At 41.1% G+C, this 16,348-nt stretch overlaps 1 protein-coding gene across 1 annotated transcript in view; it reads right to left on the bottom strand.

Annotated features, from left to right (window-relative positions):
- Window positions 1-16,348, bottom strand: part of F13A1 (coagulation factor XIII A chain) — a 57,254-nt gene that overhangs the window by 3,877 nt on the left and 37,029 nt on the right. The window contains exons 9-14 of the mRNA XM_057369133.1: window positions 10,213-10,316; window positions 9,314-9,402; window positions 8,278-8,431; window positions 7,415-7,702; window positions 3,989-4,149; window positions 1,293-1,429 (exon numbers count right to left, since the gene is read on the bottom strand). Of these exons, the coding sequence (XP_057225116.1) occupies window positions 1,293-1,429; window positions 3,989-4,149; window positions 7,415-7,702; window positions 8,278-8,431; window positions 9,314-9,402; window positions 10,213-10,316 (933 nt within the window). The remainder of the gene's footprint in view (window positions 1-1,292; window positions 1,430-3,988; window positions 4,150-7,414; window positions 7,703-8,277; window positions 8,432-9,313; window positions 9,403-10,212; window positions 10,317-16,348) is intronic.

The raw sequence follows: 16,348 nt of genomic DNA, 5'->3' as shown, positions 1-16,348 counted from the left end.
GTTCCATGAGTCATTTTTCTCCCCTAACTCTTGTGGCTTTGATGCACCTGACAATTTGCATCCTTGAGGATGAGGGCAGTCCACAGAAGCTTTTGGATTGAAAAGGATGCAGAACAACAGAGAAACCTGGGCACGGCTGGGCAGCAAAGAGGGCTATTGCTACAACTTGTGTAACTCTTGCGGACCATGCTGAGTCATGCTCAGCAGCACCYGTGACATATCATGTGCACAAAGCAAACACGGTATGTTGCCCTTTCACAATTATTTTTCTATCAGCTCCACTCTGGAGACTGCTTTTGATCTTTTTATCCCCGTCCCTGGTGCAGTCAGGCTCAGACCACCCCTGCCGGCTGCAGAGGATGCTGACAATTTATGCAGCTGCTGAAGCACAGGCAATTTTTCAAACTCGTTTTTTACACACCTGGGGACCATCAGCTCAGGTAATGATAGATACTAAGCCCAGACAGATAGATGCCCAGGACTAAGCAATAGCCTCAAAATTTTCAAAGTTTCTCCATTATATACCCTTGGCTAATGCTAAGCTCATAACACTGAACTCAAATGGAAAAAGGATTTAAACCTTGCTTAGTGTAGGGGTATCATGGTGTCAGCGTGAGGTGTGATTCTGAGAGTAATGAAGGTGGCTTTCCTTGTCCTCAGGTCTGGGAGCACCCAGGTCTGGGARCATGGCTGTGTGCCAGGGCAGCCCTGTGCAGCGGAGCTTCTGGGGGGAGCTGTGTGCTCACACACATGCCACAGCTATGCCAGCACGCTCTGCAAACAACGCACATTTTGTGTCTTGACAYGAGCTTGAAAAGATCATCTGAGGTACCTGAACGTCTTTATAATCATGATTAACACGAGCAGAGAAAAGCCCTTTCTGAAAAACAGCACAAGACTCGATTTGCACATGCTGAGTGAGCGGCAGTAAACACTTCAAGTGCGGGATAAATCTTCCTCTCTGTGATAGCAGCTCGTAGGTGCTATTGTCAAGTGCTAAAAATAATGTAATACAGTGAAAAAGTAAACTTGGCACTAGCAGCTACCCAGAAACACTATCCATTTCTCCAACCCTGGTACTGAACAGATGAAATGCTCTCACAGTCTCTCTGGACAGCCCGACTTCGTCTGAGTATTGAGACCTATAGCTCCCCTGTGTATTGTATTTTAAAGCACAGAGAGAGTGTTTGAATTAAACTACTCAGCACAGCATTAGTTAAGTGTCTCTTGTGAGCTTCCTACTGTGAGCAAGCARGGGACAAACTCCCAGCTGGTTGTGCTTTCTTTCCTACCCGAACTGCTTTCTTATTGTTCTCAGCACRCCAGGTCCCTCGAGGCGCAGCGTGACGTTCTCCAGGGTTTGTTTCAGAGRATTGGTGAATTCCACAATCACGGACATTTCTTTACCAGCTACCAGTTCACCTTTGGTCTGCAAACAAGGAAAGGACAATGCACCAGAAAGTGATAATAACAGGCACACAGCACTTTCAAGACAGGACAATGGAGCACACAGCAAAACAGCACAAGGCAAAGAAAGCCCAGTGAGAAGAAAAATGTTGGAGGGGCTCATAGGTAYCACGGCACAGTTTTCCACCCATTACAGTTTTCCCTCAAACCACATGGCAGATCAAGAGGCAGGCCCTCAATTCCATAGAAAACCACAAATCTTCATGTTCGGTTCAGGAGCTGAAGGTGCAGCTGAGGGGGACTCCAGCTGAGGGTGCCTCTCTCTCAGACTGTGCCCCCCTCCTCAGGCTCCCCACAGCACTGAGGAGATCTGCTCAGGACACAAGCTCCAGAAGAAAAGGGCAGGACTTATTACCCTAAATCAGAAGCACCCGGCTACAGTGGTTGTACMCTCAAAACCACCATGCCCATCTTCCCCTTGCTTTTGCATTCTCTTTTCATGCTCCAAAGGCTTTCTAACCCTGCACATGTGCTCTATGGAGGCCTGAAGGCCAGTTTTCTTCCAAATCCATGGTCCATCAACTGATTTAAAGGGCCTTGAGAAAGGTAATTAAGAACAAGTATCTTGTTAATAAATTTGAAGTGCTGTTTTAAGGAAGTATGACATTTGCAAAAAGCTGCATAGACACTTGTCTAAGGAATCACTCTGTGCCAAATACCAATGCAATGATTCAAGTAGAGGAGGAGATACAGCTAAGCTCTCAATTTACAAAAGGACATCAGTGGCAATTTCAGAACTCCTGGCTCAGCTCGAGATCTTATATCCTTCTTATTTCAATTGACCATTTAAGGTGACTGGGTGTGATTTAAAATCATCCTAAAGTCCCACACATGCAGCTSAGACCATGATATGTATTTGCTGATYTTATTTYTGCAAMCTGGTCTCAAGCTTAGAATACAGTGTAATTTCCTCAACTGTTGAGTCTGACAATCTCCTTAGACTAACAGAGGAATATCAAAGATGTATTCAAAGACATGACAGGAGATACGATTTTTCATTCTTCACTCTCACATTAAGAAATCCAGTGTGTCAGTCACTTTCACTGATCAAACTTGGCAAGAAAACTAAATAGATAAACATTCTCACATTTCTTTAAAAAGAAATAAATGAAAATTTCCTCTATCAATACATGCACATGTACACACACACACGCACACACATTCTTTAAAAAATCCAGCTTTTAAAATTTCAGTGTATTTTCATRCATTACAAAGAACAAAAGAGAGAAATTTGGTTTTACTAAAAAACATTGGTTTTAGACAACAGCCTATCCTGTATGCTAAAAATCCTTTCTTCAGAATAGCAGGGAGGAYAAACTATTTTGAAGTTGAAAATCTGAGATGATGTAAAAGATGTTCTGTTTAAATACTGAATTGAAAGAATTCTTTACTTTTTAAATTTGATTACTGAAGACAGGTTATTTGAAGTAGAATTTATCTGTTTTATTTATCTCTCTAGAATGCTCAGTAAACCAGAAATACAATTATTTGATCAGGACACCATGGTATTTCTGAAGATCATGAACCAGAGTGGATGTTTTGCAAACTTTGCTGTAGTTTTGATCCATACTTTTAAAACAGCTTTTTCTGTGTAATGCTGCAGTTGCTACATAAAATATTATATAGATCATTGATTCAAATAAATGTATAAGGGGGAAAAGTTATATACATTTAGATTTCTTTCAAGATCATGGATTTTAGGGGGCTGTATTCATGCTTGTATAAAGCTACCTGAACAGGTGTTCTGTTTTTTTTTTCTAGTATTAGGAGAAAAGCAGATCCAAATTCCATCATTCGAAGCAGAGGCAAGCTTGGTGCTTTTGAAAACAATGCAATTTATTTAGATGCTCAGTTATGAATTGAGAAATCTAAATCCCAGCCCTGTGCTTGCCATACAACATAGGCTCTTTGTCCTATCACAAGCATTACACTTCTCCACTTTCACAGGTATTATAGTTCTGCAGAAATGCTTCAACTTTCAGAGAATAACACTGACACTACACTCACAGAGTGGCAGCAAAGCACTGAAATCCTCAGGCATTGTCCCAAATCATGTTGCCTGTTCAAGTCTGGAGAAACTTTCCACAATACCTGCAGAAGCTCTCGCAGCAAAACCACTTCAATTGCAGTGTTCTTCATTCTTCAACAAGAAGCCCCTGTGCTGTGTTGCTTTAAATATAATAGACTTTTGAAGTGGATAARGAACTTGAGTGACTTGAGTGAGTAATCTCTCTTACCCTTTGAGTTTCTTCAGCTTTCTCWGATCTTTTCCCTGCTTTCCTCCACTGAGATAATTTCAGCTCTTTACCACCAGTGCTGCTGTCAGCCTCTCTCTTCAATGTAGGGACACTCAATACATTATATAATGCACCGATACACCCTCACACACTCCAGCCAGACCCTGATCTGTAAGTTAGACACTCTGATGTGCACACATATACATACACTCCTCCCCACAGRTCAATGTGACAGCTTTGTAGACAATACCCCATGCATCACTCCCACCACAACCCTGAGCTACCTTGATCCTCAGGGTGGGAACTTCCAGGATGATGGCCTTCTGCACGGCCAGAATCTTGCCCGTTTCATTGATCCGYGCAGTCACAAAGAAATGAAAGGAGGCTTGCTCCAGCAGCTCACTCATGTACTCACTCGATTTGATCACAACGTCAAAAGAGCTGGCTGAGGGGAGAAATGGGAAAGAAAAAAGGYATCTGAAGCAATCTGATCACTGACTGCTCCTCCCATCACAGCCAATATCAGTTACATGAGTGCCTTGGAAAAAAGGTGGCCTTATGAGCCAAAGAATGGCTTTGATTTTTTTCCCCAAACTGACTTCATTTCTTTACTTCACCATTTCCCCTWTAATTTTTTCCTCTTTCCATTTAGCTGTGAGCTCCCAGGGGCAAGGACTGAGTTTGTGCATAGCCTCTGCCCACTACCCTCAGCTGGGCCAAAGGTCACTGTTAAATGTTTCTAGGAGCTACCACAAAATAAAATGAGCAGGAAGACTGGAAATAAATATCTAGTGGGAACAAAGGTCCAAAACAGCTTTTGAGTGTCATTCCTGTAAATATTTGCTATTTCACTTTATTCCTATGTTTTCTTTGCCTTTCTTCKTGGCACAGGGATGTCACCCGAGCAGCAGCTGGGAAGTGTGAGCCCATCCAGGCTGCCTAGGAGATCATCTGCTCTCCAGGACATGTCTGGATATCTGCCTTTTCTCTACACTAGCCTGCAAAATCTGGCAAGAAGGTGTTCCTGTCACCAGCATGATCTCCAGAGAGCTTTCATGTGCTTCCTGACAATAATTATTGGAAGGAACAAGTCCCTGTAGGCTAGACAGTTGAGAAGCAGGGAATCATTAATTTTAACTATATTGAACTGCAATTCCCAGGCCAACAATGGTGTGAGAATGTGATGCAGAGAATCAGACCTGCTAACTAACTGACCAAGAAAAATATATAGACCTGGAGSTCTTCTCTCTATAAACATTCATTATAAGCCTAGTAAACACATCAAGGTCTCCCATCTGTTACCTATGATGATTACTGTTATCCATTATTTGTATTGTATTTGTGACACACACTGWAAACACTGAGATAATTGAACTCAGTGTTTGGGTTGGGTAAATGACATTCACCCCTTTTCACTCTTTTGATCCGCTCACATCAAAACCAGTTCCTTGTTTTGGTTTCCAAGCTATTCCCTTGGAAGCCACCTGACCTGGATTTACTAGGCCAGCCTTAAATTTACTTGATGTGTTCTTGWTCCCTTCCTCTCACTCCTTATCTTATGCAAAGGAATTTCCCATAATGCCCTTATCTGTAAATTATAAATCAGGTGAGGTATTTCTCATCTAAGAAGTAAATAAATAAATTAGCTACAAACCAGGAGAAATTTGCTTTACAGTGGAAGAAAAGACAAACTTTTCAGTTTAACTTCAATCACTGTAGGGAAAAAAAAAGAAGAAATTTCCACTTCCTTAGAACTGGTTGTGCTGGAAAGCCAAGGGAGACACAACACTGAGTTGCCTTACAGTCTTCCAAAATAATGGAGAAAACTAAATATAACTCAGTAGATCTGAGAGCACCTTTGAAGGCACTGGAAGTTTTAAGCTATCTGAATCCTCAAAGATGTTTTCAACCCACACAATTCCTTTAATCATTATTCTGAAAATCATTCGTTCATTTCCAGTTTGAAAACTTAGCTTGCTCAATTCTTTTAATAGCATGGGCTGAAAGAATGCCTTTAACACGTCTTTCTTGTACTGTAATTTTTTGGTTACTTATATATATACAMACATAYGTACACACATGCTTCTTGCCCTGAAGAAAGCTTACAAATCCTGCTTGAGTGCCTTTGAAGGTACCCTCCCATTACACCCCTGACAGAGCGTTCTCATGCACTTGCAGATAATCACACACCCTTCCTTCACACCAYCCACCTGCTCAGACACTATTCCTGATTCCACATGTACTTCTTTCCAAGGCAAAGGTGAAAGAATTCATGCTCAAACTTCATGTATCACCTTCATAAATKGTGTAATTTGTGAGGAGTTTTTGTCCTGGTGCAGGACAAAGTGCCCCACAAGTTGATGACTGTAGCTCAGATATAAGCTAATTTCCACCCTTGAAAAGTGGGAATAACTTCAGAAATGTTTCATTAGCCAGAAGCAGTGATGGGGACATACTCTTGCTACACATACATAAAAATCCGTGTTCTGTTCTTTCAGGTGTCTCTCCCCCGTCTGTGCTCACTCACCATCACTCAATTCAGAGTTTCCAGCATGATTTCAAGAAGCATTTTCAAAGCATTTACTTAACTTACAAAAAATGAATTATGATGCTCAGTGATGTTAAACATCTATTAATTTCGTTTCTCACAGAGAGAAGCCAGGTGAATCTCAAAGCACAGCAGAAACTGTATTTCAGGTAGTAATACCCTACACAGATCTTTGATGCAAGAGCAGGCATAAATAAGTCCTGGAACCAAGCACAAATCACAGCCAGAAAGTGTAGCAGGTATTTGCACTACTGCTACAAGATGACTGAATTTCCCCTCATCAAAGAAGCAGCACAGAATTTAGACCAAGGCTATTGAAACTCATGAGTTTTCCTATACCTATTCAAATCTCCAAAAGTTTTGCAGTATTTCATATCAAATATTTATAAAGCTAAGTTTAGACAGATGTAAGTCACTATGAACCCTCACATTGTATTTCGATAGCCTGTGTTGGAACAACCCAATGTCCATTTCCAGGCCCCATGCAAAAGAGCCAGGGAGTTAGGAAGAATCAGCAAGCAGCTCTCAGGACTTTGTTACAGACCAGAGGCAGAAGTTTTGTTAACATTTACCAGTAGATCCCTATCAGTGGACTTCTACTTTATGGAGATTAATCAGATCCAAATAAAATGTGCAGTTTCAGATGATGTTCAAAGTAAAAAAGAAAGCTGAAGATTTTTTTTTTTTTTTTGTGGCCTGATAGGAACTGTCGTTCCACAGAAGCTTCTCACTGAGACAAAACTCACCCTCTTTGTCTCTGCACATGACACATGAATGAGAACTTCCCCTTCACTTGCTGAGAAAATAAAGGCACTTGCTGGGAAATAAAGGCATTCAAAGGAAAAACAATACTTTGCAGCTTAATACCTGTGTCACCTTGCTTTCTTTTGTACTAAATAAGAAAAATGAACAATTCCCAGAYATGCAGCTTGGTGTAAAAGAGCATCATGAAGGGAATAACAGCCTGAAGAAACAGCCTCAGTTTTTAATGACGCTGGTATCCAGCCAAGATAGGGAGGGGATCCTTCTGAAACCCAATACAATATYCTACCCCTAGTTACTAGAATTGGTTCTACCCATGGGTGGAAATATTAGTGACAGTTAATAACACAGAAAAAAACCTAGCACTCAATAACACAGARAACAACTATGCAAGTCTTACATGAAGAGGGCTCCAGTTTTGCACTGAAAGAGTGYTTCTTGAATTCACTTTTTGTGACTCCTGTATAGAACACTATGTTGCATGAAAGGTAGGTAGTAGCAGTGTAGGAGTTGCGACTTTTGTTCCTGAAAGTTATAGTGACTTTGAAGTCATTGCCAAGGACTGCCTTTTGCGCATGGAAGTCCATGTCAACATCCRTCTGTGGCTGGTACGCCGTGTCTTGGGTACTTTGCTTCTTGACACCATACATCACAGCAGCCTCGAGAGCCAGCCTTTCCTCGTCTGAGCCTAGGAATGAATGAAAACCACATTTAGAAAAGAAACAAGTGCGGCATTAGCTCGCCTACTGATCACAACAGTGTGTCTTCCATGGCTTGTAGTAGCTGAAATGAAGGGATGAGGACAGTGAACCCTCCTGGTGTAACACTAGCAGTGGGAGAAAGTCACAGCATCCAAGGGAGTTGGTGTTAAAGCTGTATCAGAAAAAGTGATGTAGCTGAATTCCTGYTAACACTGCTACACTGATTTACTATGTGTGAACATCTGGTCTGAGGAAGAAATGTCTAAACAGCTGTACAGAAAGCCTTGAATTATTTTGAATGCTTTGAGTTGCTACATGACAAGCCTTCATTTTCACTACAACTTACTTACTCTCAGGCATTTCTGAGCAGCAAAGTTTGTGCTCTGTTTGTGCCTTGTGATCAAGGCATATACAGCATTTCTGGGATGGAGTTMCAGAGTTCCAGAGTGCATTTTGGCAGCTTTTCAGGAAGCTCCCTCAGCGACAGAGGTTTCCAAGTCATCATCCAAGATCTGACTGAGGTAAGTCTACATCCGAATGGTCCCAGATCATTTCAGGTTACCTTCTCGGAACTTGTACTCCTCAGTAATGTTCATCATTCCATCACCTCCAACTTCCTTGGTCACAATCAACTGCCCAATACGTGTTGTGTCAATGCTTTCTACCACTTCGGTTCCATTTTTCTCCCTTCTTGTGTAAAAAATGTCACTATTCACCTATGAAATTAAATGAARAAAGATTGAGATATATGGATACAGGGAGAGAAAGAGAAGTCAGCCTMTCTCCCCTCAAAATAATGATACATTGGCTTGAAGTGGCACTAATTATTCACATCAAAATTTCATGTTTAAAATCAGTTGTATGCTGAGATGCATTTTACTGTTCACAGCTCTAGAATGAGAGAGGATGTAAACTTTACAAGACTACAGAYAGATCATTCAAATTTGGGCAGCACTGCTGTACATTACTTGTACCAAAAGCTTTAGAAATGGAGAGTGGAATGCTTAATAGATAAAACATCTTTATTATCTTCTGTCCTAAGCTATTTACAACTCAATTAAAGAGGAACTTGACCTGCAGCGTTGCAATTCTGGGCRTGCCTCCTCTGGTGATGCAAGCAGTTAAAACTCCAGACAAGGCCCTCTGTCTCCTTATTGAGATATTTCCTTCTCAGATCTCTCAGTCAAATCATCCACGTGAGATCCCCATGATCCACAGCAGCCAAAAAGAATGTGGTGAGCAAAGAGGATAAGCAGCTAGAGCTAGTGACCCATTTTCCACTAGCTAGAGCTACTGACCCATTCAGCCCAGCTGAATCTTGGAAGGAAAGGTGACCACAGCCTGAAGTTTTAATGGAGTCAGAGTAACCTTTTCTGAGTATTACACTGGGAAGCAGAGATTAGAGAAATCTCTGTCATTCATTAGAGCCATATCACACCTACTGGCCTGCATGTCAAAATATAGTAAGATTGTTCTGTGACATGAAGTCCACATGAAGTAACTTCTCAATCTATAGATTGCAGTGGAACCCTATCTTCTCTCTTACTATCAGCTCTCACTGATATCACTCATTGCAGTAAAAAATTTCACATGTGTACCTCAGCATAGACAAAAGGAGCATCAAATTGGAAGCAAACATGACCATGTTTAATGGCTTGAACTGAGGCCGGACCACACCTGTACATACCTATGACGAGAAGAGAGACAAAGTGAGACACTAAATTAATTTAAAACATGTCAAAATATTATATTTTCTCAAAGAAAAAGATTTCTTGGGGTTTGAAATACTTCTTTAATAGTTTACAGGAACTCCTGACTGAGAAGCAAAAAGCTTAATTTTGTTGTCAGCTCTGTAGATAACAYATAGTTCTGGAACAAGTCTGGAACAACCTGGTCATTCAGTACTTTTAATGGCACTACAACATCCACTGTAAGTTTCAAGTGCTTCAAACACAGTTACTACTGGTTTTGGTCAAAGCAGATAATTTTGGGAGGACTCGGGTACACCATGGGCTGAGAAAGACCTCACCACAAATTTGTGAAGATTGTATTTTACGGGCTGGAAAACTAAGGGCTTGGAAGAAACAGCAGTGACTTTTCACTTTTTTTCTCCCCTGCCTACTGCCTGCTTATGAAGTTTAGTTAGGGCTGCACAAAATAAAGGAGAATTAATTTGATCAGGCTTCTGTATAGGCACTCTGAAATGTTAAAAGCCATCTTCAGCAACAGGGTTACATCTCTTCTGTACCAAGCAGGGCACTTCTCATGCAGGATTTTGTGCCCAGGCACCATGAGCAGTGTTATAATAAGGACAGATTTATTTTGGAGCTCAAAAAAATTCAGGAGAAGGCCCTGAGGTGACTGTGGTTATTTGACTCAAGAAGTAGCCACTGGCCAGATGGTGCCAGGTGCCACTGGCTCAGCTATCACCAGCTTGTTTGACACAAAGATCTCAAACATTACAAAGTGAGCTAAGGAGGACTTCAAGCACTATTACCATCACTGGTTTCTTGAGGTGTCCCATCAACAACCTGCCATCCTCCGAAACCAACAGGAAGGTCAGGTCTGGTCATCCAAGCTTCGTTCCAGCAATGGTAATTCCTTAGACAAGAGATGGGACCAGTACATTAAATTCTTGGAAAGAAGCATACAGACCGAAACAAATCCTGTGTATTTATGTCCTGCCATTGCTTCAACAACACTGTTTGCCAGTTCTGGGATTAAAAAGTTGACTCTTTTAAGAGAACAGATTGTTAGGTCTATAAATCTGATACCTATCTGTTAAAATCTGAAAGCCACAATCCTTCATTGTAGTTTCTTGACTGCAAGTTGAAGAAGCTTTTTTGATTCTTCTAATGTGTTGTGAGTGTAAATGTGTCAGAAAATATGCCAGTGTTTGGAGATTGTCGGGGTATAGGAAAAGCTACACAAACTAGAATCCCTTTCCAACTAGACAACTCCACTTCAATCTATCTGCTAAAGCAAACTTTGAATCTTCAAGCCAATGAAACATGGTCTGCTTTATAATTATTCAGACCGAAGCTCTGGCATCTCTTCTAAAGAGATTCAGGATTAACTCCACAATGTACAGTGCATAGTTTTTTTTTTCATGGCTCAGAACAAGCATGCTTAGCTGGCTTCCATGTTGGTTGAGAAAAAGACCCTTCACAGCCTTTCTAAAACCATGATCACTGTGGACTTCTTGTAAGTTTYCCCCCRTGTATCATGCCAATGCATGATGTCAGATCTCCTAAAATATACATCTTTATATAAAACCCACTACAACCACTGTGGGCCAACTCACGTCTTTAGGGCTCAGGACAATGACCTGAGAGGTAAAATTCTGAGAGTAATTCATCTAGGTGCTCAGGATTAAAATGCTCTCACCTGCCTGGRTGCTCAGGAAAATTAAAACAACAGTACAGCATTGTCAGAGTCTGACCTGGGTGTTTCAAAGACGAGCAGAAAAGACAGGCAGGTGTTGTAGCTTSCTGCAATTCTACCAGTGTTCAAGGGACAGCACAAGCAAGGAAATAAGATAATCTGGAAAGAGAGTCTAGCAGTAAAGCCTGCAAAGTGTTTGAATTTCATTACTGAAAAAAAGTGTAAGAAGGAAAGAGTAGAGAAAGGGGCAATTTTGCTTGCAAATTATACATATCCTACAGCAGATCTGAATAAAATTACATCTGTGTAGCTGCTGATATAGCCTCTAGTACACGCAATGATATTAGCTACCAAAATGGGGATTGTTAAACTCTGACCATTTCATTAATAATAGGTGAAAACCAGCTATGGAGCAGAGTCAGAAGGATCTGAAGCTTGTCTAACAAGACATTTCAAAGTGGAAATGAAAGCTTGGATCAGGGTAAAACTTGTCAGTTAGGGGAGTTAATGAAGCAGCACYAGAGAAAAAGGAATTATTCAAGGAAAATGACGCACACTCAGAGAATTTTTGATGCTGTGAAAGTAGTCAGTGCTGAATCACGCTCACAGATCTTTGCTGAGGGCTACCCGAGAATGGGGACACACTTCATGAAAGGTGGGTATTTGAAAACTGTTGTGTCAACACATGAGAAAGACAATCCCTGCCCTGAAGCCTTCACTGGTTCACTTTGGATCAAAGTCAGATGTGTCACTGGCTTTCCTGTTCTGCGAAAGAATAACCTGAGGAGCAGGCATAAGGAAAGGATGATGAAAACAAGGCTGGGCATGGGGGAACAGCGTGGAAAATGGCAGATGTACTTCAGTGTTGTAATTAAGTAATGCAGGCTTTTTAATATTTTTTTTCAGTATTCATCTTAGGGACCGGACCTTTCTTTCTGCTTTCTATCGGTGTAGTGCTGGACACAACAGGATGGCAATTTCTTTAGGTCTGCTGCCACACAAATAGCAAATACATATAAAGATATAGAATCCAAATGGACAGAAAGACACTACTTGTAAAGCAGTGAGCATTAAGGAAAGGAGGATGAGGGAARCATTTGTCTTTCCAAATGTAGCACGAACTTTTCTATAGAAGTGAGCACAGCTGAGGAGCTGATTCTGTGACCATAATTTTTTGAACTGATTCTGTAATTCTTGTATTCTACAGCAAGCCTGAGACATTAAAGAAAGTGAGAATGGCAATAGAGATCAATATAGCGACCATTAAATATTTACAGAGATAATTACAGATAGACTAAACAAAGCAATGGGGAAATTAATAAAAGATGACCAGGTGGGTTTTATGCCTGGAAGACAATTCAAGAAGGATAGTTCATATTGCTTATGGGACAGGCACATGCTGGAAGCAGCTGCTGCCCTTTATGAATAACAAGTTCAGGTATTGAGGTCAAGAAAGGTGCTGATAATATTGCTGAGAAACTAGAGCAAAATGATCTTGAAGTAAATGGGAGAGCAGAAGTCTCAGAAAGGCCTTCTCCACAGGCCTGGACATGGATGAACCCCCATTGGGCTGGGTGACATCAAGCAAGTTTCTGCTGAAGCACAGATGTTGATCTGTTTGGACCTCACCGTAGGAGTGAGTCTTGATTCCCATCCAAGAGAAATAGTCTTTAAGTGTCTTTATATCATCATTAAGAAAGACARGGAGAACAGACAGTACTGATGGCCCCAAATCCGGCCAGATTTATAAAAATAACTTTTTGCAAAGTCTGTGTAATTTTGTATATGTGTTTTGTTGGTGGTGCTGTTGTTTCCTATCCTGAGGGAGAAGACAATCTTTAATAAAAATAAATAAACGTCAGATAACAATCAGAGGGAGCCCCACAGTCAGAGATTGATTGTACTAAAAATCCTGGCTGCAAGTATCCCTGATGTCTGAGAGTATTTAAGACCTGAAGACAGATCAGCTCCAGCAGTACAAGGCTAGAGTACAACAGAAATGATATATTAATAAAGAAAAAGAGCTTTGCTTCCAGTTTCCAAGAGATTATAAATATAAGTGAGAAATGCATTTTAAAAAATCATTATAAATACCTTGAGCTTGTCCTCTTGAAAAAAGAAATAAGAGACATTAAAAATAAAATCAAGGTTAAGACACAAGTCATTAGAAGTCAGCATGTGGGCTACCATGGAGTGTTACAGAGTAATGAAAAGAAAGGACACAGAGGAGAAATGAAAAGAGGTRTATATATTAAGTCATGCCCAAAGGGTTATGTGCACCATGTACTAATAAATGCAGCAGGAGGATAAAAGGATGAACAAGGCAGTTTAAAAAGTTATCAAGCCAAAGAAAAGCAAATGTAGGATGGAAGGATGAAATGCTAGTATAAAATTGCATATGGATTTCAGTGAGGCTAGGATGATTTTGGAATGATCTGTCCCTGTCCCAAAAGAATGTGGGAGAAAAATAGATTATATTAAGAAATCTTGGGAAACTGCTGAGAAAAAAGAGAGGTAGGAAAGTAAAAGGAAGTGTCAAAAGCTAGTAAGAGGTATTTCATAGATCAGGTTAGGAAAAGGAGAGATAAGACAGTGAAAATTCAGAAGCATAGCAATGATCCATTACTCCGCTTCAGGGTGTGTATGGACAAAGTATTAAGTCATCCAGTCACTGGGTCTTGTTTCACACCTTTTACATGCAGAGGAGGTTTCAGATGACTTCTGTTTTACAGCTCTCTGAGCTACAGGACCAGCCCCATAAGGCATGCGGAGGTATTTCTGTCCACAGACTACACGCAAAACTGCCTAAGGATACTAACAGGAGGGAATAAAGCAAATAGCAGGACCACAGCTCTGGATTTCAGGATAGTAGGCTTTGACATTTTTAAGGTTCTGCTTGGAAGAATCCCATGGGAAGCAGTTCTGGGTAGAGGATGGATGTGGAAGATCTGGCTGTTTTTCAGGAGTCACCTCCTCTAAGCTTAAGAATGGTCCATCCTTGTACACAGCTGGCACAAGTCCACAAGGTGGTACCAATTAAACATTTTTAGGTACAGGAAAGCCAGAATAGAACAAAGTATGTCCAGGGAAGAGCAGCAAGAAATGCAAGCACATCAGTGTCAGAAGGAAGACTTCAGAATGTGGTTTCTACTGTTGAATAGAACAGGTGACAAAGGATTAGGAGAAGGTATTCAATGTCTTCTTTACCTTGGTTTTTACTGCTAAGATTTGCCCTCAGGAATCACAGCCCATGAGGATCAGTGTGGAGGTTTGGAATAATGAAAATGAGACAAGTAACAAGATAGAGAACAGTTTAACAAACTGAACACACACAGGTCCAATGGATCTGATGGAAAATCTGAGGTAATCTCACAAAAAAATGCTGAGGGARCTTGCCAATGTCACTGTAAGACCACTCATACCTATCTTAAAAAGTTCATGGTAATCGGGGGAAGTTCCTGTGGACTGGAAGAAATCAAATATCGCTCTATTCTTCAAGAGAGAGAAGGAGTATCGAGGGAGAGACAGACTTGCCAGCTTCACTTTGATCTCTAGGAAGGTCATAGAGAAAGTTCTTCAGGAAAACATTTCCAAATGTATTAAGGACCAGATGATTGGCGGTAGTCAGCATGGATTTACAAGCAGCCAGCTGTGCCTGACAAAGCTGAGAGCCTTCTGATGAAATKAGTGACTGAAAGGACACAGGGGAACCAGTGCATGGGGGTTCTGTAGTGCCATCTCCCAGAACATCCTCACAGACAAACCAYTGAAGTAGAGACCAGACAAGTGGACAGCAAAGGATATTGAGAMCTGGCTGCATTTCTGGGATCAGAGGGTTGTGATCAGTAATGATCACCCCATCTGAAGCTTAGTCATTAGTTGTGTACCCCACGGGTCGATACTGGGTCTGACACTGTTTAACAGCTTGGATTACAAGACCTGCTGTACCCTCCGCAAGTTTKCTGATAYAGAAATAGGGAAGGAATGGCTGATATAACACAGACTGTACACAAGGAGAAACTAAGGCAGCCGGGGCAGTTCAATATGAAGATGGGAAGGCTCAGTGGGATCTTATCCTTGTAAACRTCTGATTAGGGAGTCAAGAGAAAGAAGACAGAGCCAGACTCTTCCCAGTAGCCCAAGGACAGGACAAGAAGCAATGGGAACATATTGAAACACAGAAAAATCAGTCTAAAAATCAGGAAACACTTTTTTTTACTGTGAAAATGGTTTAGCAATGGAACAAGTTTCCCAGAGAAATTGTGGGGTGTCCATCCTCAGASATACTCAAAGCCCAAYTGGACACAGACCTGAGCAACCTGCTGTAGCTGATTATGCATTGAACAGGAGGGTTCTGTGACTTCCAATGGTCCCCTCTAATCTCTGTGATGCTGTGATAGAAGCTTCAAATGTAAATGAACCTGTTTTCCTTAGAKTTCCTCTTGATTATGGAAATCACATAAAAGATGTCACAGCAACAGGTTCAATCATTTCCTCCACCACATAGTGGGTTTATTCCAGTTTTAATAGAAAGACTTCCAGAGATTAAGTTATTAATGAAACATGCTGATGAGCTGCTATGCTAATGAGTTGAAGATATCATTGACACAAGTCAGGTATATTAACATTGAACAGGACAAGTATCTCCTGAATATGGGAATGTAGAGGTCACATTCACTGCTTCCCTCTGAGGAGGAGAGGCTTGAGGGCCAATATTCCACACAGAGCATATAATCAATATATGCCACACTTCTCCTGTCAGACAGAAGACAGTAAGAGTTTGAAGAGCCAGTTAGAGGACTGCYTTCTCAAAAAGAATGTGTAAACTCCTTCTCTTGGCCCTAGGGAGTTTTCTTTTTATAAATCTGGTGATAGCATTTCAGTATCTTGTATGATACCTAGACTTGTTTCTTTTTCTGTTGAACCAGGATTTTTTTGAAAGGAACCTCTTTGCAATGGTGACTGTATGCACACAACATAAAACCAGCCTACAAATGTGGAAACTGGGCACAAGCAGATCAAGCATAGATATTGAGGTACCCCTTGGAACCTGGCTCCAGAAGGATGGAAGTGCCCATCCTACTCCCTTCCATTTTTAGGAACAGCTTGTCCCTAAGGAGCACAAGCCCATTCCAGCTCTCCAGTGTGCTTAAAYGAGCACTGTATAATCACATTAATAGCAGGATCCCCCAGGATTGGCCAGTTTACACAAGGGCTCCATGTTAATCAGCCTACCAACAATCCGTTCA

Source organism: Malurus melanocephalus, unplaced genomic scaffold (genome assembly GCF_030028575.1).
Source record: "Malurus melanocephalus ecotype Western Australia unplaced genomic scaffold, MMel_1.1 scaffold_103, whole genome shotgun sequence".
NCBI lineage: Eukaryota > Metazoa > Chordata > Aves > Passeriformes > Maluridae > Malurus > Malurus melanocephalus.
The sequence above is the reverse complement of the archived record's forward strand: the minus strand, read 5'-3'. Positions and strand labels throughout refer to the sequence as shown.